Below are 27,120 nucleotides of genomic sequence, written 5' to 3' on the forward strand. Positions count from 1 at the left end.
GTTGCTGGAAGAGGCTTTGAAACCAAGAACAGCAACGTAAAGATAACACTCCAATGTCCACATCACACCCTGCGGCAATGAAACGAAAAAACAGCTCGCCGTTTCAAATAACGCATGTGGCTAACGTTAGCCTGATTAGCTGGCTAACTAGAGCTGATGAGATCTGCTAGCGCCGGTGTCCATTCAAACCAACAAAATGAACACTTGCTGGCTGGAAATGAGAAGCCTGGTCTCGTTTGCTTCCGTCTGAAATCAAGGACCCATTGTTCCATTGGTAAATCTGCAACCATTGGTAAACATCACGCACAATGCATATGCTATATGCACCAATAAAGCACGGACCATGTTTACATTACAAAAAGCTTTCCGTCATTAAGATATGGACATCAGACCTGCCTCATTTGCCACAAACAATTCACTGAGAATAATTCATACCGTGACCAAACTTTGACAATACAACCGCAAAAGACAGCTTTTATATATTAAGCAGATCAAATATTACTTTGCAAATCCATCAAAGACGTTTGAGGAGTGCAGCACAGGACCCAACACATAGTGCTTCCTGACTGACAGCCTTTGCTGCCTCATGTGGTTGTGTGTGTGCTTGTGTCTCCATGGCTTTCTGCATGTATGCAACAGACATCTCCCTTCAGACCCCCTGAAGTAGACTGATGACTAGGGGAAGGTTTTAGCGCCACGGCCCTCATCAATCCTGCAGTGTTTGGAAGTGGCGGGGCACCAGCCGGCCCTAGCTAATGGGACAGGAGTAAACACAGAAGGAAATGATGCTGCTCGTCTCTGTGTCGCAACAGGGCACGGCTAACACGGGGTTCTGGTTTGACGCTACTTGGCAGGTCAGAGAGAAAAACACTTCAATGGTGGGACATTGAGACTCTCGCTGAAGACCAAAAATAACGAGTTATTGACAATCAGTGTGTTATTCTGAGTCTGGAGCTGGCATCTGATATAAGCAGCGTTTAACATTTTGTGTGCAATGCATACTTCTTTTGACAGCTTTGTGAAATGATTTATACATGTATTTCTTATCTGTATTTGTGGTAACTGTGAGGAGTATATAAAACCCAAACAAAGCACAAATTACAAAAATTGTATAACGTAGTAGGAAGATTTAAATATAGGCCGACTAGCAAAACGGTCATTATAGGCTTTTTCTTTTACTTCGCTGTAAATTAAAGCATTACTGTATTTCAACGGTTAACCAAATTACAGCGTCAGATCTCTTTTAGTGAGATGTCGCCTGCCATTTTTATACCACGGAGATGTTTGCGGTGAATTCAGAAACGGCGTTCATGTTACTTTGAATAATCCACCGACCTGACTGTGGACAGCCGACTTTGGATAAAAACTAAATGAATTGCACGGTTAGATACGGTTACTGCTGGGTGAGAAACTGTGCGTTTTGCAAGTGATCCTGATAGAGTATTAAATAGATCCCAGCCTGTCTGCTGAGGTGGATGCTTCTCCTTTAGAAATAGTTGGATCGGAGTGTATTAGTGACCTGCAGCGGGGCAAGAATCATCCATCAGCTCACAGACAAGGCTTTCAGTGTGGGACCCCGCTCAGATAAACAGTCTGATCATCACATGTGCACACACACAGGCGCACATCCTTTATGTGTATGCAGCGTATATACAGACAGGAATGCATGCAGATAAAAGTTATGGCAATATACATGCATGCACTCAGGCACACACGTGTAAACACGGATCATACGGGGAGATGTTAACAGTCTGTGAAGTCAATCAATCACCGGAGGGATAATAACAGCGAATCAGTCAGATGACACAGAAAATAACTTCCGAAATGACATTGACAAGTTAAAAACAGTCCTGCTCTGTGTGTGTGTGTGTGTGTGTGTGTGTGTGTGTGTGTGTGTGTGTGTGTGTGTGTGTGTGTGTGTGTGTGTGGGTGTGATTTGGGTGAACTCACCCTTTAAATCTGACTGGTCACAAACAAGTTCATATTTAAAAACAACATTCAATGTCCCACCCGAAGGTCCTCGCTCCTCGAAGGTTCCCTGCTCGTCTTAGAATGGATTTGAACCTCGTCTTTAAAAATCTCCGCACAAATCTCATGTTCAATGTGTGGAAGATGCGCGTTAAGAGCCTTCGCCTTCGCCGCCGACCTACCTTCGTCGGAGGTCCTCGGCGACGGTTGCCCGGCAGCTGAACAGGTAGGCCCGCAGCGACTGGAGCTGCTGCCGGAGACGCAGCACGGTGCTGAGAGGCTCGACGTGCTCGTACAGACACGGGTTGAGCTGCTGGACGTCCAGCAGAGGCTCCTCGTACACAAACTCCAGGAACTCCTTGGCCTGTTTAGACACCTGCAGGAACACATCAGAGTCCCCGTCAGGGTCACGGCACCACGGACCGGAGACGGGATGTTACCATGGGTAACACCCAACAAGCTGCATGTCCAGGACTGTAATGTGGATGGTGCAGGGCTACGAATACGGACCAAAAAGCCTCTGGTATAACGTGTTAACAGGTGAGCTGTAATGGAGCTGGAGGTTGATTTTTTTTGGGACAGAGCCAGGCTAGCTGTCCCCCCCATTTCCAGTCTTTATGCTAAGGCTCTGTTGTTGTGGATGTGTTGTATGATGTGCCGCTTAGAAATTAAATATGATCCGTGATGTCCAATAGAGCCGTAAGTTTGAAGGTTCATCAGACACTAAAATACGGCACAGCTGTTTCCAGTCTAGTCAGGTCAACGCAGCCTGAGGAAATTATTTTGTTAATTTGTGAGGGAAAATATTCAATCGTTATTTTAACTTAAAACTTGATTTAAAATTGGCTACAATTTGTCAGAAAGGGGACAACTTGAAGACAACATGAGACCCAAAGACGCCTGCTGATTACGAGTTATAGAATAATAGTTAGAATCATATTTTGAGAGAGACGGTGGTTATTTTCATTCATCTGTCTGTCTCTCAGTCTGTGTGTGTGTGTGTGTGTGTGTGCTCCCACCTTGTGCTTACTGGTGTCCCAGTTGTGCAGCAGACGAGCTGGGATGAGGAAAGAGTTGTCCTGATGGCAGCTCTGGCAGTAGTACCAGCCGCTGTAGTAGCAGACCTTTGCCTTTCCTCTGGAGAGGCCGACCGGACGCTGACAACCTGAGGACAAAGTCGTCGGGTAAGTATGCGTGTGCTTATTTCTTATTAATAAATATATGATGCGATATGATACTCTCAGAGCGCCTGAATCAGGGCTCGACAGCCAGGTTGACAATCCTTGGTTTCCCGCTTTTTAAATTGTAAAAAATAAGAAAACAGCAAGACTTTAACTCCAAACTAAATAATGTTTATATATCCGTTGCATTAGTGATATTTCAATATTGCTGTTACCATATATTTAAACAACTATTGCATCACCTCCCCTACTTTATGAGCGCTGCCTTCTCACCCGACCTTTGAGTGTGGCCTTCAGGAACGGCTATAAACACTTCCGTTACTTGGTCACCCATTTTAGGTTTAAACTATACTTAAGTCTGCTGTATTATTGTGGCGTGAATCTATCTTTATATGTCACGTCATCCACAGAACTAAACGTGGTGTTCTTTCTGGAAGAGTGGATAAATAATGAGATGTTTCATTGTGGTTTGTTATATTCTGGAGACGCAGAAAATATCAATACGATAACTTTTGCTTTTTGGTTAAGTCTAATGTGTCCACTCCCACCCTCGAACACACGCACGTCCTTCAGTCTGTCCAAAGCCGTGAGCAATATTTTACTGATTATTTTCCATCTTCAACTATTAATAACCATGTTTCACCCTTGAAGTTAATCCCTCAGATAACTCTTGGGAGGTGTGAAGTGTCCCGGCATCTTTGAGCTCGGCAGAAAGAAGAAGAATTCAGCTTGTTTACTGTAATAAAGCTTTTCTTCTGTCACATGTATATCATTAAGCTGCACGTATAACTGCTTAGCATCTTGACATTTCAGTTTTGCCGACCACTTTTAAACGTCTTTTTAAGAAAGTGTCAAAAGTGGAAACCCAACCAACACAACAATCTTCCATCCTAACGTGGAACAAGTGTGTAAGTGTGTGTGTGTGTGTGTGTGTGTGTGTGTGTGTGTGTGGAGGCGTTGCACAAGTACGTCCTTGGTGTGAACAGTCTGCTGGAGCCAAGATCAGGAGAACACAGAATGACTTGGCGTTAATATGTGCCACTTTACTGCCCCTCTCTAAATACCACACTAATCCAGCCGAGTAAACCCTCTGATGATAAAACAAGACAGTCCAAGTTTTAAAAAAGGCCCTCGGAAGATAATATGTCGTATCGTGGCGGATGGAACCTGGACGGAATAACTGGAACTGATTTTATTGCACTTATAACAGAGTTGTAGAGAAAATGCTTCTAAGGAGGTGTTTCTTCAATTGAAGTGTGTGATTTCCAACCGTTTAAAAACAAAAAAAAAGTTTTACAGTTGTATGTAACACAAGGATCCTGGAAAAACTCAAAACAATAAGCTGTGCATTCACCACGAGCGACCGAGAGGTCAAGTGTGTTTCATCAAGAGACAGAAGTTAATCACCCAAGTCTAAATACTAAATACAAATAAATAACCGTGTGTGTGTTGTGTGTGGTGTTGTGTGTGTGGTGTGGTGTTAAATAACCGTGTGGTGGACTTTCGCATCTTTGTGTCCAAAAGAAAGTACAACACTTTGAATGTGTCTCTCCGTATATTTAAACAACTATTGCATCACCTCCCCTACTTTATGAGCGCTGGCTTCTCACCCGACCTTTGAGTGTGGCCTTCAGGAACGGCTATAAACACTTCCGTTACTTGGTCACCCATTTTAGGTTTAAACTATACTTAAGTCTGCTGTATTATTGTGGCGTGAATCTATCTTTATATGTCACGTCATCCACAGAACTAAACGTGGTGTTCTTTCTGGAAGAGTGGATAAATAATGAGATGTTTCATCGTGGAAACGCAGAGATTATCAATAACCTTTGGCTCTCAAACTCCAGACACCACACACACATCCTTCAGTCTGTCCAACGCTGTGAGCAATATTTTATTGATTATGTTCCATCAGGGGGGAGCTCGGACATCAGGGGGGAGCTCGGAGTCGAGTCGCTGCTCCTTCGTGTCGAAAGGAGTCAGCTGAGGTGGTTCAGCATCTAGTCAGGATGCCTCCTGGACGCCTCCCATTAGAGGTTTTCCAGGCACGTCCAACTGGTAGGAGACCCCGGGGAAGACCAAGGACACGCTGGAGGGATTATATCTCCCGGCTGGCCTTGGAACGCCTCGGGATCCCCCAGAATGAGCTGGAAAGTGTTGCGGGTGAGAGGGAAGCCTGGGTCGGCCTGCTGGACCTGCTGCCACCGCGACCCGACCCCGGATAAGCGGCTGATAATGGATGGATGGATGGATGTTCCATCTTCTGGTTTAGTGCATCTTCTACTATTAATATCCACGTTTGCCTAAATCTACCCGCCTCTCCCCTTGAAGTAATCCCTCAGATAACAGAGTCCTGGTTCTTCCAGTAGTCACAACACAGCAGACTTCAATGACGATGAGTATTGTAGACCGAAAAAGGCCGAACACATCCTCAGCTCCATTCAGCCCGATGGCTTTGTCTTTTTCCACTCTTTAAAGTTCACTCCTCGCCCAAACACCCGGACCTGGTCTATGACCACACACACACACACACACACACACACACACACGCACACACACACACACACGCAGCTGAGCGCCACAGCTCTGCGACAGGTGGCCCCTATCCAGCTCCATCCCGGAGGAAAACAGCAAAGCGAGCACAGGTAGAAGAAGGAAACAAACGGGAGATTGTCATCTCTGTTTTGGAACACAGGAGGCGAGGAGAGCTCCAGGGGAAGAGAGAGACGTGTGTCGGCCTGTTTTGTCGCTGGTGCTTCAGAACAAGCGCAACGCAGGCTGACAAAAGGGGGGAAACAGACAGGCTGAATGAGTAAAAGGCTATTGAGAGATGAGAGGAGCGGCGGAGTCGCATGAAAGAAAAGAGTGAGATCAAACAAGGACAGATGAAGGGAGACAATAAAAGAAGAAAAAGAAGTCAGGTCAACCGCTTTCATATCACGGACGAGGATCTGACGTCCGGAAAAAGACAGACGGCGAGAGAGCTGGAGTTGATGCGCTTTAAAGTCGGAGCATCGAGTCCGCCTGCGTTCATAACGCAGAATCTGTTTACACGATTTGGGAGGAAAATATTTGTGCTGCTTTCAGGCTTTGGTTGAATGCAGGAAAACGATCCGAGTGGTGAAACACTTTGTCCAGAAATGCCTTCTGGGAACCCACTGGCTTTCGTCTGGCGATGGTTCTGACCTGTGTGGGTTCGACATGAGCTCGTAAGATGGTCTCTCAACCTCCGGTCTCACGTCTCAAGTGGCTAACCGGACTGTGAGGCAAGTCTTGGTCCAGATATCCGCAGACTGACCGGTGAATCGTCTGAGTTCATCACAAATATATATGCATCGTTTGTAATATTGCTCAGTAAGTAAGAAGACGTCGTAGTACAGAAACAACAACTGTTTTATAAGTTTGTTTTAAACTGTAGTGTCCCGCTCGTATGGACACCGGCTCACGAGCCTTCACACCCGATATTAATAAGCATCATCTCATTCTGCCTAACAGTGGGTGGAGCTTGCAGAAATAAACACGATGCGTCCCCAGGTTGGAGGGGAGCTACTGTATGCGTGACTCGCCTCGCCTCACATCCGGTCCCTCTGGGATCTGGTGCATGCTGCTGTGTCGGCTCTGCTCACTTTTCCTCTGAAGCGCCGGTCTTGTGTGGTGCTTTTCTTTTTTTAAAGGGCATTCCCTGCGAGAAAGAATGCGGCTAAAGCGTGCAAACTGCACTTATGTCCGTCAGACATGCGATCACCTCCAGATGTGGTCTGGCTGTTCTGATTGCAAAGCTTTACCGCCATGGATCCCTAACAAACCCTTTATTGAAGAGCTGTGTCAAATCATCCACTTTTATTGCTTTCAACAGTGGACATTTATACACTGTATATATTTATATATTGTGTTTTTCCTTTGGTTGAAATTACTGCTTGTGGATAAGAGGGAAAACAACAAAGTCTTATCTCACTGAACCCGTGATCGAACACACATGTGGAGGCTAATTCCAGCAGTGAGCTCATGCCGTTGTTGGGGTGGGCGCTCTTTCAGAAGAGGAACCACAGTCCAGCGGGCGGGAGCCAGCGGGCCGAGGGGCCGGTCGCCAGTCGGGGAAACACCGTGTCACTTCGAGGAAAGCGCTGACCGCCGGGTTCCGGCTTTCTGGCCAACTGTGACCTCGGCTCTGGTCGGCCGCCGCGGGGCCCAGCGGAGCAGAGACGCACACGTTTGTAGCCTGAAGACATTTGCAAAGCAAATAGCAATCTTTAACCGCAGCCTCAAATTCTATATCATGAGACGAGAAGAGAACGCGGCCGCACAAAAACACACACGCGTAAACGTACTGAGGCCGGCTATAAAGAGCTCCGTACTGAAAAAAACTCACGAAAGTAAAGACAGATAATGCATCTGGGACTTTGGCTACAAAGGTTAAAATAACACCGAGCGTATAAATTTGATGCTGACCTTTAAAAATAAATAACTTGAAAAACTCAAACAACCCTGAGAGGCCTCTGCAGAGAGAACACAGATTGTGAGGCTGTAGAAATACAATATAAACAGCATGTATTTGTTTGTGTTAGTTAAGAAAGTACGTAGCATAATAATGGACTAATACAACATACATTTAAGAATATAGGTAAATAAATATACATATTCCACTTTATTGGGAACGCATGTAGAGTCTGATGTGATCCGATACTTTTACTTGACTGTAATAACTCGCCAAACTGTCAAAAATGTTCACTCCATTATGCCCACACTTTGTAATAATCTTCTGCATTTTGTGATCGAGAGCTTGAACGCAATATGTCACAAATAGCGTAGTATTACATCTCGCAGCGGTTATTACAAAATGCAGGCGTTGCATTTTTTATTTATTAATGAAGATGTAATAATACAGGCATTACGTAACAACCAACCAAAACGTTCCTCTTCTCCACTTCTCTCCTCGTCTCTGATCTCTCATCGGTCCTTTCTGGGACGAAGAAGAAGAAGCGGGACACGAGGAAGACTTGAATGGGAATTCAAACGTAGCTCAAAGGTCTACCGATTGAACCGCGGCTCTCTGTAGTGAGAGAGGGTCACTTTGACCTGCTCGGGGCGAGCGTACGGTGTGGAGAGAGAGAGGGGGGATGGGGGGGTGAGAAAGAGAGAGAGAGAGAGAGAGAAAGAGAGAGAGAGAGAGAGAGAGAGATCAGGGCAAAAAAAATAAAAAGTAGGCTCACGCTTTCATCTGCCCGCCGCTGGTTTTAAACCACCACACCTCTCTGTGAGACACTGGTGTGTGTGTGTGTGTGTGTGTGTGTGTGTGTGTGTGTGTGTGTGTGCGTGTGCTGTACACGTGTGCGAATTAAAACTGAAAAGACGACAGAAACTAGAGCTTTGATGTGTCCCATTCACACCGACCAAACACTCAGAGTACTATAAGACTGCGTGTGTGTGTGTGCGTGTGTGTGCGTGTCAGAGAGAGACGGTCTCTCTCTTGATGTGAGCCCACCTCCTACTTCCTCAATTCCCTCATATCTACTGATTTCCACTTCACCCGAAGGGCCCCCCCCCCGCCAACATATTCACATGGTCCATCGGGGGCCTGAGAATGTGCTCCAGTGCAACGACAGGGGTCACCAAACCTGAGGACACACTCTACACAATGTTTGTGTGTGTGTGTGTGTGTGTGTGTGTGATGGGGAGGGACGGTCTTCAAACGAACACTAACCGTTTCCTTCAAAAGGAAACAGAAACGCAGCGATTCCCCATTTGTAATTAGCTGAATACATTTGTACATTTTGATGTTAAAATAACCAATCACTCGATATGTATGGATGGACGCGGCATGCATATGCAGGTGGGCAGACTTGAAACAAGTTCAAAGAGAGGCCAGGGGAAACTAAAGTAGCGCACTGATCATCAAGAGATCTTGTTTCGATTAGAGGCTTCGGAGAAGAATAATCCGACGTGCAGGCAGGTAAACAACAGAAGAGGAATATTTGTTGATGAATTAGTGTTACGGGGTTTTGAGGGCCGACCTCCGGCCTTTAGATCCACGCGAAACTTTATAAAACTGCTCCTATTCTGCCTCAAATATAGACTACAACAGCACCGAGTCTGTAAGCAAGTGGTGTAAGCACCAAGTCTAGATCAATTTACTACTAAACACAAATATTATGCTCAGTTAAATTATAAGGCTGGCATTATAAGAATTTTTCCTATGAAAAAAGACAAAACAAACAACTAATAGCTTCATCAACTCTAAGATGTACAGAAAATGTAATTCTTTAATTCCGTAATTAATTCCTGGCAGAAGAAGCCCGATTGATTGTTGTATGTCATTGACTAACATGTTGATTATTTTTAAGCAAATATTTAGTCAATACATCGTCATAAATTAGGAAAATGGACGCCCTACGTTCCCAGGGGTCAAGTTGACGTTCGATCGACGGCCGAAAGCTAAAAAGATACAAGATAACAAACTGAGAAACGCAGCAATCCTTCACAACCGTTCGGTACTTTCGATAAATAATGAACTCATTATTTCTGCAATGACCAGCAGGTGTATTACATTTCATTGCAAAACCATAATACATCACTTCCCTCCTCACAGTGTGCTTGAGCCTATAGAGATGCTTTTTGTTTAGCACAGGATAATTGAAGTGTAATAAAAAATTGAAAAAAAGGCAATATACCTGAATAAAAAAAAAAGAGCTGGCATGCTTCCAAGGAGAGGTGAGAGTTGTATTTACGAATCTTATTTGAAAGCTGATGAGAGTGAAATTTTAAGAATGAAACAATTAAAACGACAAACCTATAAAAACTAAATAACTCTAACAATAACCAACAATAACTAGTGGACTTTAATGCAATTAGAGGCCTTGAAACGGAGTGGTGGAAAAGCTTCTTTCTTTCTTTTTTAAAGGCCCTGCTATGTAACACTGCAGGAGACTGAGAAGGGATACAGTCAAATAAATGAAAGGGGGGTGGAGGGGGAGGCAGAGGGAGAAAGGGAGACAAAAAGAGGGAAAAGGCTGTGAGTATATGAATGAACCTGTTGAAAGGAAGAAGAAAGAAAGGGAGGAAAAGGAGGGAAATAAACGGACTGAGCGAGCAGAGGTGTGCTCTGTATAGAACAAGCACGTATCCAGCTGTCCCTCCCATCCAGCTCTACCCAGAAACCCTTCAATCAAACAACCGCGATCAAGCCTGACCACTGCAGCATCCCCAGGCCGCTTTCATTCGCTCTCATTCATTCATTCAGTCGTCCATTTTTCCCTCTCCTCCGGTGCTTTAAGCCGGCCAATTATCATCAGTGGCCCCCAGACGGCCTCTGCGCTTGTTCCTGTTTCAGCTGGCCTTTCAAACAGCCCCCCTGCATTAATAAGCCAGTTGTTACAAATAAAAAAGAAGGGAGGTGAGCGGTGATTATTCAAAAGCCTCTCCTGAAAAAAAAAAAAAAGAGAGGGAGGAAGCCCACGTTTCACACCCAGGGAGAGTAAAAGCACCGCCTGCCATTTACGGGGCTGTCCAAGGAGTTTGGAGACTAACAAGGGTGGTGATGATGAAGGAGGAAGAGCTGTAATGGGTCCGGACATGAAAAAGGTTGAGATGCTGGAAAAGAGAAATAGCTGATCCACAAGAATAGGTAGATGCATTTAAAGAGCCAGCAGCCCTCATGTATCAAAGCGCGTTAACAAAAAAAATCTACATTTGAAAAACCCGACAGCAAAGGTTTCTTTTCCTGGAATCACGATCCGGTTGCTCAAGATAAAAAGATACAAGACTTTTAGTTTGATTTTATATGTGAAGCAGTGGAATATAATATTGAAGCCAGTGGTGGAGGAAGAATTAAAATCCAAAACTACAACATGAAGATCGTCGATTACGCTGAGCAACACAACATTTATATTTGGCCGGAAATATTCGTTGGCGGTGGCGAGATGAAGAAGTCAAAGTTTGCTCGTTGCGTCTCATTTCTTTACGATACAAAATGATAATGTATGAATATGTATTTTGTGTGTAGTCTCATGCGTCATAGAAGTCTCCATTTGGAACGCAGCTTTGTATTTTGCCCATAATACTGCCCTGGGTTAATACCCTTGTCAGTAATAAAGTTAAGTTCTTAACACACTTCATAAGGGAAGAAAAATAAACACATATTATACTTATTATACTATGTTCCCTGCCTGTTTAGCAGGAAACATGTGACTGAGCTGAATTAGGCTGAAAAATCGTGAAATAATCTTCTTCTAGACAACAGTCTGTGTATAGTGTGTGTGTGTGTGTGTGTGTATATGTGTGTGTGTGTGTGTGTGTGTGTGTGTGTGTGTGTGTGTGTGTGTGTCCTTTACCTGCACACCTGAAGCTCTGAGCCGTCAGTCCCTTCTCCACAGCCAGACAGGTGAGAATACTGAGGAAACTCGTGGTGACCGACTGCCGCTTGGCCCTCTGGGCCTCCCGCTGTCTCCTCTCCCGGGACGGTTTGGCTCTCAGCAGCACTCCCTGGAGGGCCGGTGCTGCTTCTCCCGACTCTCCCGCTTCTCCCTTGGCCGGCCTCTGCGCTGCGACCGCCTCCCGCAGGGCCTCCGCCCATTCCAGGGCCTTGAGCCGATCGTCCGCCCGCAGCCTGAGCACCTCTTTGGGGAACGCCACCTGCAAGCAGTCCCCTCCGTCTGTCCTCGCCGCCCCGTTCTCGGGCGCCCGATTGTGCCGCACGGCCAAGCAGGAGGCCAGGGAGAACTGGAGGACGGGCTGGGACGCGGACCCGCGGCCGTCGGCGGGGAAGGCCCGGAGGGCGGACCTGGTCAGGACGAAGTTGAAGGCCCGCGAGTTGTTCTGGTCCGTCAGCTGCTGGAGCCGGCCGGCTTTGAGGACGTCCTGGCAGCGCTGGGTGAACAGGGACAGGGTGGTGGGTCTGCTCAGCACGCCGGAGTTGGGCTGCAGGGGGAGCGACGCCTCCGACGACGACGGCGTCGGGGTGTCGCTGTCGCCGTCGGGCCCGGTGTCCAGGCCCGACGGCGAGGATGACGAGGATTGCGAAACGGCCGCGGGGAAACTGACGACCTGCTGCTTCTCCCCTCCGGTCTTCCGCTGTTGGCTCTCCTTCCTCGCAGGTCTGGCGGCCTGCACTTTCTCACACATCAGCCGCCTCCACTCCACGGCCTCCCATTGGCTGGCCGCCCTCAGCTGCAGGCGCATGCTGTTGAAGAACAAAGCCTGCAGCGTGCGCTGGTCGGCGGGCTGAGCGATCTGGCCGGGCTGGCCGCAGGGCGCCGGCGACACGATGCTCTGGCAGTGCGACAGGGAGTAGGCGGTGCCCAGCTGCCGGTTGGCGCTGCTGTCCAGGGTGTACAGCCGGAGCTCGCAGGGCGTCAGCTCGACGTGGCAGAGCGTCCAGCGGCCCCGGGGCCCCTCGCGCTGCTCCATCGGACCCTGCTTCACCACATTGCTGCTGCTGCTCTTATCTGCTGGACAGAGATACAGAGCCAGAGGGGAAAGAACACAAAGATGAGTAATGTGCGTGTTCAGGATAACCACATTAGAGTCAACAAGCGGTTTTATCCTGAATGAACATAGCAGGTCAGACACTATTATTTACGTCTAACAAAAGTTGAATCATTCTGATACCAACACATTACCACTGATTAAAAGTAATGCACTCAAAAAACAATGAAAACTGAACAATATAAAGTATCTCCTGAGGTTTCCTTGATATATATTTTTTAATCAACGGAAATAAAATGGGTTCCATAACACACACTTTGATTTATTTTATTTAACGGCATAAGATACTGGCCAAATGTGATTCAGTAGAGCTCCAGGGCTACAGCAACACAAACCCCTTGACAGAAGTAGTGTATTTAGGTGTGTTGTGAGGAAGATACGGATCCATGTAAAAGTGTATTATGTTGCAGACGTGTAATCTTCTTTATGACTTTGGGTCTCCATTGGAATCCATTGGAATTGCTGAGAATCCAAGCCGTCTACAGCTGCTGTCCTACATAAAGCAGTAAGTTACCCATTTTTATTTTTTAAATCACCTTTTGACGGGTTGGTGTTCAAAATACTTTTTCCGTGGAGTATTCCTTAAGTAGTATGGTCACGTCCAGTGAATGGAAGTTGGAAATTTGGGACATTAGTAGGTAGCCTTGCCCTAAAGCATACTCTGCTTTATGGTCTATTTTTACTCTAAATTAACCATATCTTACTAAATGAACATTATGCTGTTTTGAAGAAGACTTGAAACTAGAGATTGAGACATAAACTCATCAGAGAAGTAGAATAATTTTCTCATAGACTTCTATACAACCAGACTTCTTTTATTTACCAGAGGAGTCGCCCCCTGCTGGCCATTAGATAGACTGCAAGTTTGGCTTCACATTTCAGAACCGCCTGGTCTGTAGCTTGAACTCAAGAGCACATATGTGTGACTGTAGAATCCACCTCTAATTGATCTACGAAACCCTAATCCAGATGGGCCAGTTTCCTACACACAGTAGTTTATCGGAGGCTTGCGGCTCCGACATGAGCGCTGGTGTTTTGGTAAGATATCTGTGAGCTGGGGCTCCTCTGGGAAACGTTTCTTGTTGCCAGGACAGGAAGAAACCGTGTTGTTAAGGAGCCCGCTGGGCAAACTGTTCCACTCTTTTAATCTGAAGGCCAGAGGCACACCCTAGCCTTATTTTGCCTTTCCTTTCCTTTCTGTCACTGTCTGCTGGTCAGGAGTTTTGTTTTACCCTAATTGATGTATTTGCTCTTTGTTGTGAGCTTTGCTGCATTCACTACCCTGCTTGAAAAAAAGATGCCAGCCAAGAGACAAGATATTCTATTAAATAAAATGTTTCAGCCAAACAGGGATCGCAACAAGTGTCTTTAAGGGCCTGTGTGTAGCATTTAGGGGGATCTTTTGGAAGAAATTAATTAAAGTGTGTTTTCTTCAGTGTATAATCACCTGAAGATAATATCGTTGTGGGTTGCAATCTGCCACTGTGATACCAGACGGGCAAATTAGTGAAGTTAAAACTAATGATAGCGTTCAAAGCTTGATGCGTAGTGATTTTTGTGGACCGTACATGTATAGCATATTTGCCGAGACCTTTACATCTGACATCAACCAAGGTCTGCCTGCTGATGTATTGTCGAGGCTCAAATGGAAATTATTCTTAGTAAAGCAGCACTTTTCTAGGAAAACAATGTATTGCCTAGAGAGCATTTCAATCAAGAGTGAAAAGAAAAGTGCAGGATTTAAAAAGATCGTATTAGGGATGAACCCCCGGCACTTCATGAAGCCACATGCTGGAAAAAGACCTCATCATACTTGATGGTCTCATTTTTGCTTCAATCTCAGCTGTGCCTCCACTTAGAAAAGAGGAAGAGAGAAAAGCACCTGCTGCACAGAGCAGTTCTGATTCTGATGATGACATCATGGAACAGAAGCCACTCTGTGACATCACCGCTTATTGGCTCAGAGCTGATGACCTCACTGCGACATCACGCTCAAACTCGTCGTTTATTGGTTTAGAGCTGATAACTTCACTGTGACTTGCGGGACTCTACTCGACTCGGGGCTCCTCGAAACTCCTAGACTCTCTACTCGACGCGGTACTGTCTTCATAGGCGTTTACTTGGGAGCTTGCAGGATTGTTCATGAATGCACTTTGGATGTGGCTATTCCAAAAGAAAATACATACTTATTCTAAGAGATGTGTGCAAGCCACTGATTTATTCATTTGCAGGTCAAAAGACAAATGAAAGTGAATACATTTGGATACAACTGACAGTTTTTAAGTTTAGGTTTTATACAATCATTACGTAGACAGTATGCCATCTACTTTATTTCAGCATGCAGTTAGGACCTGCTTCACATTGAAATGGACTGAAACGCTGTTAAAACAATGGTTATACGTAACCTGGACATCAGGAAAAACAACCCGTCAGCTTCATTTAGCCCAGTTCTAACTTTAATATGTAGACGCCTTTTAGTGGGTTGACAGGTTCACTTAAACATCGCAACAATCACGGTGTGCTAAACCAATCCACCAATCAGATTTAATTGTAACCCCCCCCCCCCCAACCAGGAGCCGTCTAATTGCCAGATATTGCATTTTGTTTCTTTAACGCGCTAAATCACCCGAGGAGGGAAAAGAGAAAACGCTCCACAGCTCCGGCGGCGGGTCGAGTGCCTCATCCATCTTATCAAAACAGCAGCAGACACGGTGTCACTCCGGGTCTGGGGCTCTGCATGTTAACAAACCCTTTATTTTTGTTGCTAAAGGGGACAAATGAATATGCAAATGAGTTTTGCAGCTGGAATCAGGAGTGGCTGATTGGCAGTCTTCACGCTCGGGAGGGCCGAGATGAGAATTAGGCATTGTGGCGAGGAAAACCTCTCCGTTCAATTAGCCTTCATCTCCACCTGGTAGGTTTCACACTCTGGTAATAGTCTCAGCCGTCAACCAGAATTAACCGTTTTTTTTCCTCAGGACTCCAAACAAACTATCAAGCACCGTCAATCAGGACCGCGATGATATTACACAACGTTTTACAGTGAAACACACTCGCACGGTTTGCTGGATGCAAACGTAGACTGCAAATGGAAAAGAAGCAGAAGAAGGCACCTGCAGCCACAGAGAGGGGGCACCGTCCCCGCAGAACCCACAACATCTGTCCTGTTCAGGTTCATAGCGGGGTGAAGCTATCCCAGCATGCACTGGGTGAGAGGTGCAGAAGTAAGAACTAGCACATCAGTCAATGCCAGCATCTAAAAGCTGCATTCGTGTGTGTGTGTGTGTGTGTGTCTCGGTCAGAGCTGGCCAAACTAAGTTGCAGTGGTGGGCGGGACTTCGTAAAGGGTCCAACTAAAATGCCCCAATCACAGGGCCCAAGGTGACACCTTCAAATTGCGTCTTCTTCTGAACTTAAAACACAATTACACCTCATTTGGAACAAAAACAGGGAAAAGCAGCAAATTCACACATTTTAGAGGCCTGATCCAGCAATTTTTGTGCATTTTTTTCACGATTTTTGCTGATTCATGTTTTGTCTATTGACTTATTGCTTCATCTAAATAACTTTTCTAAATAAATTTTCATAATTCTTCTGCATGTTCAAATGTGGAAAGACCTGGCAAATGGGCTCTGGTCGCTCAGAGGACTAGCGCTCGTTGAGTAATAAATCCTGCTGCTAGGGGAACCAGCTTTTTTTCACGAGCTTATCTTGTCATTAAACTCTTTACCGTTTGATTGAACGCTTTTTTTTTTTTTTTACAATAAAAGCTGCCAGCAAAAAAAAAACGTTTCCTTGCTTGGAACCTGAACTTTTATGAATACAAGTTTATCGAGGAATGCTCGCAACAAAGTGTGCAAAAAATAATACTTAACAAGAAAAATAATAAACACAAACAGATGAATGCTGTCGGCAATGTTATAAAACACAAGAGCTACAATGTAGCTTGTTTGGTCCCATATATATACATGTTTATTGTGTATATAATCATTTCCATTTACCATCTAAACATCCCCAGCTGTCACTAATGGAAAGGCAAACAGGCCACTTTTTTCTTTTTTTCCCTCTCCCTCAATGTGAATGAAGAGACATCGCACGGCCGAGCTAAATCACTCTGCCTTCTGCTTATTACCGTCCTTTTCCTACTTCTCTCCTTTCAGTGCACGTCGAGCCAAACTAAATAGCCCGATGCCTTTTCACACATATGCTAATACTAAATAATCCTGCCAGTATCAGGGGCCGGGTAATTGGGTTGCCTCTTCTTTCGCCTCATTTGAGTCCATTTGCTGACAGGATTACAGGCTATTATCCCTCAGGATCCCTTAGGATCTCCTTAGGCCTTCAGATGGCCAAAACACACACAAACAAATGGTGTGTGTGTGTGTGTGTGTGTGTGTGTGTGTGTGTGTGTGTGTGTGTGTGTGTGTGTGTGTGTGTGTGTGGAGCTCGCTGCCTGAATACTGACTGTCATAGCACAGCTGTGTCATTTCAAGTTATCATCATCTTCTATCATTATTGCTTTCTCTGAGGATGCTTCAACATAAGTACAGCATACGCCCTGATCTGCAGCACAAATAGTCCGGAGACTTCCGTCCTCCGAAAAGCCTCTCAAAGGCTGAGGAAGCTCTCTGGTGAATGGACCGTGAATCAGAGCAAAGGAGGGAGGAGGTGTGCACTTCCCTGACAGGTAGGACCAGACTGATGGTCACCGGGGGGGACATGACGCCGCCTTCACGGAGCCGGAGCAAAAAAAATGACGTGCCACAAATGCCCAATTAGGCAATCCGATGCAATCAAAAGGATCCCTTCACCCAAATTAAGATGCATATAATTTACCACTTAGCTTTGCAGATAGAGGAAACATTTCTCAAGGTTTTGATACAACGGAGGTCAATCGCACGGCAACCTCACGTTCTGAAAAGTGAAGCCGACGCCGAAGTGCCTTAAACCTGCAATATTTCTAATGGCCATCAGGGGGCGACTCCTCTGGATGTGAAAAGAAGTGAGAGAAATGAGAAAATGACTTCTCTCTTGATTTATTCCCTCAGTTTATGTCTCAATCTCTAGTTTCAAGTCTTCTTCAATCCAGCATGATGTTCATTTGTAAATTATGGTCCATTTACAGTCAAATAGACCATAAAGCAGGGTATGCTTTAGGGCGGGGCTACAAGGTGATTGACATGTCTCTACAAAGGCGTTGTCCGGTCTGGTAGCTGTCCACCTTTTTGTAATCTTACAACTTTAACCCTTTCAGTGTGTTTTTGTAAAAAAAAAAAATATCGTAAAAAAAATTGGGTCGCCTAGAAATGCCACATTCAGCGTTCGGTTGTACTCAGCGCCGCCCTCTAGTGTCATTGCAAAAAACAAATGGCGGCAGCAAAAAATGCCAAAATCAAGGCTTCACAGCGACAGTCCATAAACTGAAGGGTAACGTCCACTTCTTATATACAGCAACATGTGTGTTTAACAGTGCCCCTGTTAATCTGAATAATACGTTATTATACTCAACAGTAAAGGTTTTGTTTTACTCTCTGGTCCCTAATATCTGAATGGATCCGTAAGTACAGTGTCAGCTCTGACCACATACGTCATACTCACCACCAGAGAAAATATTTTCTATGTAGCCTCTGTAAAAATGGGATGTTATTAAATATTTTATTTTGGTCCAAAACTATGGACATGGGAAATGAATCGATGCAGGGACCCAACTGTTAAAATATTTGACTGTTTTAATATCAAATATTTGTGGATGGAGGTATATCACTATATCACCTAATATCATGAATCCCAAATGTCCTTTTTCGTCTAAAACCCAAAGATTATAAAAATCCTTTCAGCTCTATCAAAGACCTGAAAGACACCTTCTGCATCCTATCATACAAGAGACTCGCTCTGTGTGTGAGAACTCACCCCCTGGCTGGTGGTTGAGGATCATGTTCTTCAGAGTGTTGCAGTCCACCGTGGGCAGTCCGTTGTCTGTGTACGCCGACGGCCGGTAGTTGATGTCTGACCTGGACCGGTTGTGTCCCTTCTTGAAGGCCGATTTGGACGAGGAGTTGGCGGCGTTGTTGGTGCACTCCTTGGTTTGGGCCGCCAGGTCGTTGGTGGAGCGCGCTCGGCTTCTCTTGCCGTGCCTCAAGCCCATCCCCAGCCCCAGCACGCTGAAGTTGTCGGCCCAGGCCAGGCCCAGGGGCCCCACCTCCGGCTGCTCTCGGGCCAACAAGCCCCACACGCCGCTGGAGCTCAGCTTCCCCAGCGCGGCGCTGGAAACCTCCTGCAGCTGCTTCGGCTGCCTGGCGGGCTGGAGGGTCCCCGTTTGAGCCTGGCTCGGACCTTGGCCTTGTATCCCGTCCATGCAGTGGATAAAGTCCTCGGTGGCCTCGAGGGCCGGGCTGATATCGCCCACCATGTCAAGCTGCTCGAGACCCTCCATGGCTGGGCCCCTTGAGCAAGGAGTCTCACAACTAGACGTCTTTCCAAAATGGGCACATAAACCCAGTTAGCATCATTCACATGTCCAACAAATCACACTGGCGGTCAAATGTGAGCTAAAGATCGGGGTGAGGAAGATCCAAGCAGCCGGCGTGGCTTCACACGCCGCTGTCCGAAGGAAAGTCCTGCTCTCCTCCTCAATGCAGGGCCTTCATCCACGGTTACAGCCTTCTTTTTCAGCGGCGTGCCTCCAGCACTGGAGGGGAAGTTGACTATCCCTCGGGGGAAAAGCTCCGGCGGCTTTATGCCAGAGCTAAACGAGACTGGCAGTAGCCTGGGACTCCCGAAATCAAGCCAATTTGGGTGGCAAACTGCGCTACTTAGCCAGATACACACACACTTTGGGCAAGAAAAACAGCGAAATCCCTGTGCACAGACTGATATTCTCAGGGGCGGCTTATTTTAGCCCATCAGGTGGCTGGGAAGTCATCAAATGGAGACTATCTGTGGCTCCACTGTAAGAAACGGAAGAGAGAAAGGGGAAATGGTTAAGAGGAAGCGCGCCATGCAAAAGCAAAGAATGCAAACACATCAAACAGTAAGAAAACAGGGATTGAATGACATAAAAACCAAGTTGTGTTTCAGGCACCTTGCTTAAACTCTAAATAGGAGCTTTACCGAGAGGAAAGTCAGATATGAGGAAAATGAAGCCATCATTTTAAAAAGGTGCTAAATTATAAAATTCAAAGCATGTCCATTGCCTCCACACAGCTCTCAACATGGCGACAACTGAACCGGCGAACATTGCAAACAACGGCAACAGTGCTGGCAGCTAACAGTGTTTACCTGTCTGTCGATATTAGCTATAAAAGCGGCCGTGAGCTAACCAGCGGGGCACGCTCAAACTCACGTGCACAGCTATGGAAACAAAGCAAGGAGAAGCTCAGATTACCACGAAAAAGAAAGAGAAAGATAGAGTGATTTAATTCTCTGCTTAGTAAACGTTACCCTGCCACATCTTGACATGGTAAATAGTTGTTTTCTGCTGTATTAACGCTCGGAAAATATCATAGAGATCCTTCAACAACTCTAAGCGGCGAACTACCGACCCACCGACAGCGTCTTCATCACACACCGAGGCCGGAGCGTAGCGGATTCCTCCTCAGCCAACGGACACGCTCATCCTCTCTCACATGAAATAATACTTGACTTCCTCCTTGGCTGCTTATCAGTAGACTGAGCCGGCGGAGAGGAAGCAGGCCTGGGTGGGGTTCCCATCTATCTGCCTGACCGCGTCTCTTCTGATTCCCTTCACTCCTCTGTCTCCGTCTCTCTCTCTCTCTCTTAACCACTTTCTTTTATCATTTGTGCTCCCTCGCTCTCATCGATTTCTCTTCTCCTCCACAGCTCGGCCTCTTTTACTTTTCTCTGCATATGAATTATTTAAAGGCCATTACATCACTGCAATTCAATTTCTAGTCAGGGCCCGAGCGATAATGTTGAATATTCACAAGTTATTCGTGATGATTTGTTGGTGGGGTGCAAATGAAAGATGTTACCGGAAGCATCACTGAGAGTTTAAGGCTCTTTATGAGTTCTATTTGGGCTTCTATGAATTCATACACATTATGCTGCAGACCATTGCTGTATAGCACCAGGACAATGAAACTGCTAAGCCACTCAACTGTTTGCTTTTTTCACAATTTTTTGATTAATGTATTTTCCATCAAATGTTATTAAACAATAGAAATTTAAAAAAGATTACAAAAATTGCACTAATCCTTAAGAGACTGTTAGCAATGCAGCATTGCCTTATGCGCGCGTGTGTGTGTGTGTGTGTGTGCGTGATGGTCAAAGTTAAACTTTAAGAGTCTTTACATTCTCTTCCGATTCATTTCAATTAATGATCAAACATTACAATAGTCTCCAAAGCTCAAGTTGATCAGCTTTGCAGAGTCCACTGTAGTAACGATCACTAACAATCCATTTATTATTTAACAACCTGTCCCAACATATTTGCCATGATGTCATCTGCCTGCAGACAAAGCTCTGACCTGAGGTGAGCGTCGTCATCGTCTTACTCAACGAGCTTCCCGCTGAACTCCCGTTGACTCACACACACTTTGTCGAGCTCCTACGGCCGACAAACCTACACTGGTATAACAATAAATATGTCAAGTAAAAAAATAATTGAAAGTCTGACCGTTCTGCAAAGGTTACCCCTGTTATAGACCTTAGGTGAAACGTAGCACAGAGCATGTACACAGTTGGAGCAAAATGCATCAGCTATATTCAGACGTGTATTTTCTCTTTAATGCAGCCCCTTGTGTCTTATGGTTTACAGCGTAATTAAACTTTATTCATTATTCATTATTATACTCACAACAACGTATAAGCCATTATACTCAACCACACCTTAGGTAACATTATCACTCACACTTGTATTGCTACTTCATACATATGTGTATTTATACCTTGCGTCATACCTTTACTTAACTGGTATGCACGTGATCTGAAAGATGGTTGTATTGTGTGTGTGTGTGTGTGTGTGTGTGTGTGTGTGGTGGACGAAAATATGATTTTCATATATATATTAATGGTCGGTTATGTCATCTTTAAATTCCTAAAGTAACGTCACACAATAATACTGCTTGAGTTTAATATAAGAATAGCAGCAACCATAAACAACAACAACAACAACAACAACAACCGGGTTGAGGCCACAGCTCTGTTGTTTGTGTTCGTCTCTGTCTCAGTAAACAGTCAGCGGTGACATCACGGTCAGCCTCTCGCGGAGCCACGTTAACTTTCTACGGAAGCCGGCTCGTGTATCGCGACCCCCTCCCCGCGCACAGCGCCGTGAATACAACGGTTAACCTCCATGAAGGCTGACTGAACACGGCCTGTTTTTACCCATAAGGCTGCTGTGATGTCAGCTAGCTAGCGAGCAGCTAACGCTAGCTCCCCTCTCTCCCTCTCCTCTCCATCCTCGCTCAATGTCACTTTGATACAAGTCGGAACTGGTCGCTCGCTCGTGTCCTCCGCGTCACGTGCAGGTGGATTAATACCGGCGGTGCCTCGTGGTGAAACAGGTGCGTTCGCGAGCAGTAAAATAGAAATCGAGACTCACCTTACTGTGTTTACCACTATGTCATTTTGCCAGTCCGTCAGCGATAAAGTCCCCTGAAGGAAATTGGGTCTACAGGATAGAGGTTCCGTGTACCGTTTGAACACAAAGGAGTTTACTCACTGTTGTTAATGTATTATACACAATCAATATATTGTGAAAGATATGAAGAGACACTAAATAAATAAAGAATGCATTCTAAACTTATTTTTTGTGTGCTATGAATAAATACAGAAGAGACTGGTAGATGGTGAAATAATTCAGTAAATTATTAAAAACTCAACTCATGATAATCTTTTACATGTTTTATGAATGTAGGATATACAAATATATAATTAAGGCAATTATTGAGGCACACATTTGCAGCAAATTAAAACACACCCTCAATGGTAAAACAACGAGATCATCATCGATGTAAAATTAAACTTACTAACTTCATCATCCCTGCTGTCACAGTGAGGCATACCAGATGTATTTGTAATTACTTTTAGCTATTTCCAATAAAAAAAAATAGATTGACAACATTTTGTTTAAAATGTCATGGTAGCATTTTGTTTAAAATGTCATGGTAACATTTTGTTTAAAATGTCATGGTGACATTTTCCCAATAAGGTTTTATGACGTGTTGGAAATACGCACAAAACAAAATTCCCTCATTTCTACTATAATGAAACAGAATAAATTCTCTAAAAGCCATGATCAATATCACGGTTGATAGCAGGAGGTGGTGCAATTGACTCAGTCTCACAAAGAAAGGCCATGACACAAGATGGAAAGAGGAGAGTGGAGGACAAAGCAGAGGTGGAGAACAGTCCCTCCCTAATCGACTGCTTGAATCTGCCTCAAAAACACAAAGTGTCAGTCCAGCAAACAACTCCTCCAACTCGCGTTCCACCCAAGGGCTGAATCAATATATGGGATAGCGTAGAACCCTAAAATCAGAGCATGGAACCCTGAGATCAGAGCATAGAACCCTGAGATCAGAGCATAGAACCCTGAAATCAGAGCATAGAACCCTGAAGTCAGAGCATAGAACCTTGAGGTCAGAGCATAGAACCTTGAGGTCAGAGCATAGAACCATGAGATCAAAGAACCCTGAGGTCAGAGCAGAGAACCCTGATGTCAGAGCATAGAACCTTGGGGTCAGAGCATAGAACCATGAGATCAGAGCATAGAACCATGAGATCAAAGAACCCTGAGGTCAGAGCATAGAACCATGAGATCAAAGAACCCTGAGGTCAGAGCAGAGAACCCTGATGTCAGAGCATAGAACCTTGAGGTCAGAGCATAGAACCATGAGATCAAAGAACCCTGAGGTCAGAGCAGAGAACCCTGATGTCAGAGCATAGAACCTTGAGGTCAGAGCATAGAACCATGAGATCAAAGAACCATGAGATCAGAGCATAGAACCCTGAGATCAGACCATAGAACCCTGAAGTCAGAGCATAGAACCCTGAGATCAGAGCATAGAACCCTGAGATCAGAGCATAGAACCCTGAAGTCAGAGCATAGAACCCTGAAGTCAGAGCATAGAACCTTGAGGTCAGAGCATAGAACCTTGAGGTCAGAGCATAGAACCATGAGATCAAAACCTCTCAGGATGATATGCTCTTATCTCAGGGTTCTATGCTCTGACCTCAGGGTTCTCTGACCTCAGGGTTCTCTGACCTCAGGGTTCTATGCTCTCAGGGTTCTATGCTCTGACCACAATGTTCTGACCATCTAAAAACCATCAACATTGGAATCTGGATAACTCCGTTATTACGCACTTCCTGGAAAATTAAATGAAACAATAAAATGTACAGCGTGTAATTATTGTATTATTATACCACTTATTGTCAAACAATATTGGTAATGACCTCTGCTCAAATAGAGAATTGTCCCATGATAAATCCTGTTTCATAATGAATTTGTTCATAATTATATGCATAATTGTTGGATGTCTCGTGAGGCAAAGGGTAAATTGGATTATTTCAAAAATATCAGAACAAATGACTGATTATCAGGAGCTCCAATCCAATAAATATCATTACCAGCTTCCATGAGCCCATTTGACAAGAAATCCCAGTTGGGCCTCCTCCTCTTCCTCTTCCTCATCCTTCCTCTGAATGCTCTTTGTCTGGATTCGCTTCAAAAGTTCTCTCCAGTGAAGGAGAGGCGGGACAGGCCGCCCTAATGGGCTCTACTGAGTCACTCTCACTGCAGCATTGTTGTCGGATAACAGTCTCAAAAAAATGTTTCATTTGGAAACATGTTCAGCAAATATATGAAGATGGAAACATCTTATCCCAAGATTTAACATTCATTCTATTCAACACGAATAAGTTTATCCTACCAGTGAGCGCAAACAAAACCTTTCTGATAATTAGAGAAAGATGTATTGTGTGTTTGTCTCTTTCTCTCTTCATGTCCATTTGGCGTGTGTCATTTCATTTGTCATAATTTTACATAAGAAAAAGGCTTCAGTGGACGTCCAGGTATTGGTGGTTATGACTGAGTCCACTGTCTTCGCTGCCCGGGAGCTACAGAAATCCTTTTAGACTAAGTGCCTGTGCCTGGGTATAGATGGATGCAACAAATAAGCTTCAGTTTTAGGAATAAGACCATCTCTGTCCACGAGGCTCCATCATTTTCCATCTAACATCAATACTCCCCTTTTCCCTTGACTCATGCACTCAGTTCCCTCTCTGTCCCGTCTTGCCTATTTCCTTCTTTATTTTGATCATCTTCTAGTGATGACTAAATTATGATTAGATTTAAGGATGTGCAGGGCTTTCATCTGTCTAGTGCGTTGTTTAATACCGCCCCCTCTAACCCCTCTCGAACCACAACCCCGACCCCCCAAACACACACGACACAATAGCCATCTACCTCGACTCGCTCGCTCGCTATTGAAGAGCAGAGTGGCTGCTTGGTTCCTATGGAAACACTATGTGTGTGTGTGTGTGTGTGTGTGTGTGTGTGTGTGTTTCGGCAAATGTTTCTCCCTCTCTGAGATGAAGTTGTACATGCACGCACACAAAAACACAGGTTATTTTTTTATATGCAAATTATTTCCAACACTGCTGCATTTTAAATCTGCATATGAACTGATAAGTTATAATAAGAAGCAATAACTGTTCAAAGGGTTCTCATTTGTTCAAGTCTGCTAAAACAATAGCCGTTTGAACATTGAAACACGTTTTGTTTGCTGTGATCATTCCTCCTGTTCACACTGGCCATTCAAATATTACTTATTAATATTACAAAATCTACAATTCTGTTCAAAAATAAAATCCAGTTTGTCTGAAGCTGTGAGGTTTCAGCGGTGTGAGTTGGATATCTTCCAAAGTTCTTTTCCAACGTTTGAGCTGCAGTGGAAAAATAATAACATGAAGAGAAAATGTTGGAAAGATTTTTTATTTGGAAAATACTCACTTCATTTATCTAACTTGAACAACTGAAGCCCTATGTGAGCATCAGTTAACGTTTGGAATACAATTTTTGGCTAAAATACAACTCAACAGCCTCCAGTTCATTAGAGATTCAGGATTTAAATATAGTTTCTAATGTAGCCTAGAACCACCAGCCTCAAGCAGAGCTCTGGTAAACTCACTACCTTCTAAATACATACCAGGAAACAACCTACGTGTCTGAAAAGTGAAGCCAATGAGGAAGTGTCTTAAACTTGCATTCTTTCTAATGGCCATCAGGGGGCGACTCCTCTGGTTGTATAGAAGTCTATGAGAACATTACTTCACTCTCTTGATTTATTCCCTCAGTAAAATTCTAAACATGAGTTTATAGTCTCAATCTCTAGTTTCAAGTCTTCTTCAACACAGCATGATGTTCATTTAGTAAATTATGCTCCATTTGGAGTCAAACAGACCATAAAGCAGGGGATGCTTTAGGGCGGGGCTACCGTGTGAGTGACAGGCGGCCACCACGGCGTTGTCCGGTTTGGGAGCTGTCCTTGTTTTCGTCTTACAACTTTAACCCTTTCACCGTGTGTTTTCAGTTCAAGTTAGTTGTAACATTTGTGGTCGCCTAAAATGTAATATATTCAGCGTGCGGCTGTACTTAGCTCCGCCCTTTCGTGCCACTTCTGTTTGCTCAAAACTAAGACGGCGAGGACTAAAATGCAGAACTCAAAATCGAAGCCTACAAAAAATGGGTGATGTCACAATAAACCAAGGCTTTGCCCATTACGGGAATATGTCAACGGACAAACCGCTGCCACTGAACAAAGACAACTTTCAGACTGACAGATCGTTAATCCTGCAAACTACACTGAACTGGATGTGGCTACTATCGTTTTGAATAATGTTTGGTGTTGAACTATCGGTGTTTGAATAATGTTGGTTATAATACAAGGACATGTGAGATTTTGTTCAGATGTGTAAATATCAGTTTATGTGTCACTGGTTAAGAGTAAATGAAGATGACACACAGCAAAAATTTAAAGATTTCAGGTCCGTCTAGAAAAAAATCACTTTCAGGATAATTATTTCTTTGAAATGATGCAGCTGTAAGGTCCAACTCTGACCCAAATATGTGAACATTCTCTAACTCAAATCATAGCATAATATGTGAACATTCTCTCTGCAAAGGTTGACTTTGATAAAGTGAAGCAGAACACAGTTAGAGAGGGTTTAGAACAGAGAACATTTAGACGAGGTCTCCAAAATTTGCATTGGGGCACATTTGCGCACATCTGTGACCCCCAAACTGACTCAACCTTATATTTCACTTAAATTATGTATAATTTTTTTATAAGTATATTACTTATGGTGTTCAATACATCCAAATACATTTGTCGTTTGGGGCTTTTTTTCATAAAACAAGCTATGATTTACAGTTTTATATAACAATCGCTCAGTCTGCCCCCCCAAGCCATTTTGTAGCAACGTTTTAAAGTAAAGGTCTAAAACTTTTACTTTCGCAACACTGGCT

General features: G+C 44.6%; 1 protein-coding gene across 1 annotated transcript in view; it reads right to left on the reverse strand.

The window, feature by feature from the left end:
• plekhm3 (pleckstrin homology domain containing, family M, member 3) overlaps positions 1–19,062 on the reverse strand; it is a gene marked incomplete at both ends in the record, with an annotated part of 30,017 nt that extends 10,955 nt beyond the window's left edge. The window contains 4 exons of the mRNA XM_079230534.1: positions 2,151–2,344; positions 2,988–3,133; positions 11,477–12,589; positions 18,540–19,062. Coding sequence (XP_079086660.1) covers positions 2,151–2,344; positions 2,988–3,133; positions 11,477–12,589; positions 18,540–19,062 — 1,976 coding nt within the window. The remainder of the gene's footprint in view (positions 1–2,150; positions 2,345–2,987; positions 3,134–11,476; positions 12,590–18,539) is intronic.
• Between the last annotated feature and the right edge of the window lie 8,058 nt (positions 19,063–27,120).

The sequence above is a fragment of the Taurulus bubalis genome (genome assembly GCF_910589615.1).
Source record: "Taurulus bubalis genome assembly, chromosome: 15".
NCBI lineage: Eukaryota > Metazoa > Chordata > Actinopteri > Perciformes > Cottidae > Taurulus > Taurulus bubalis.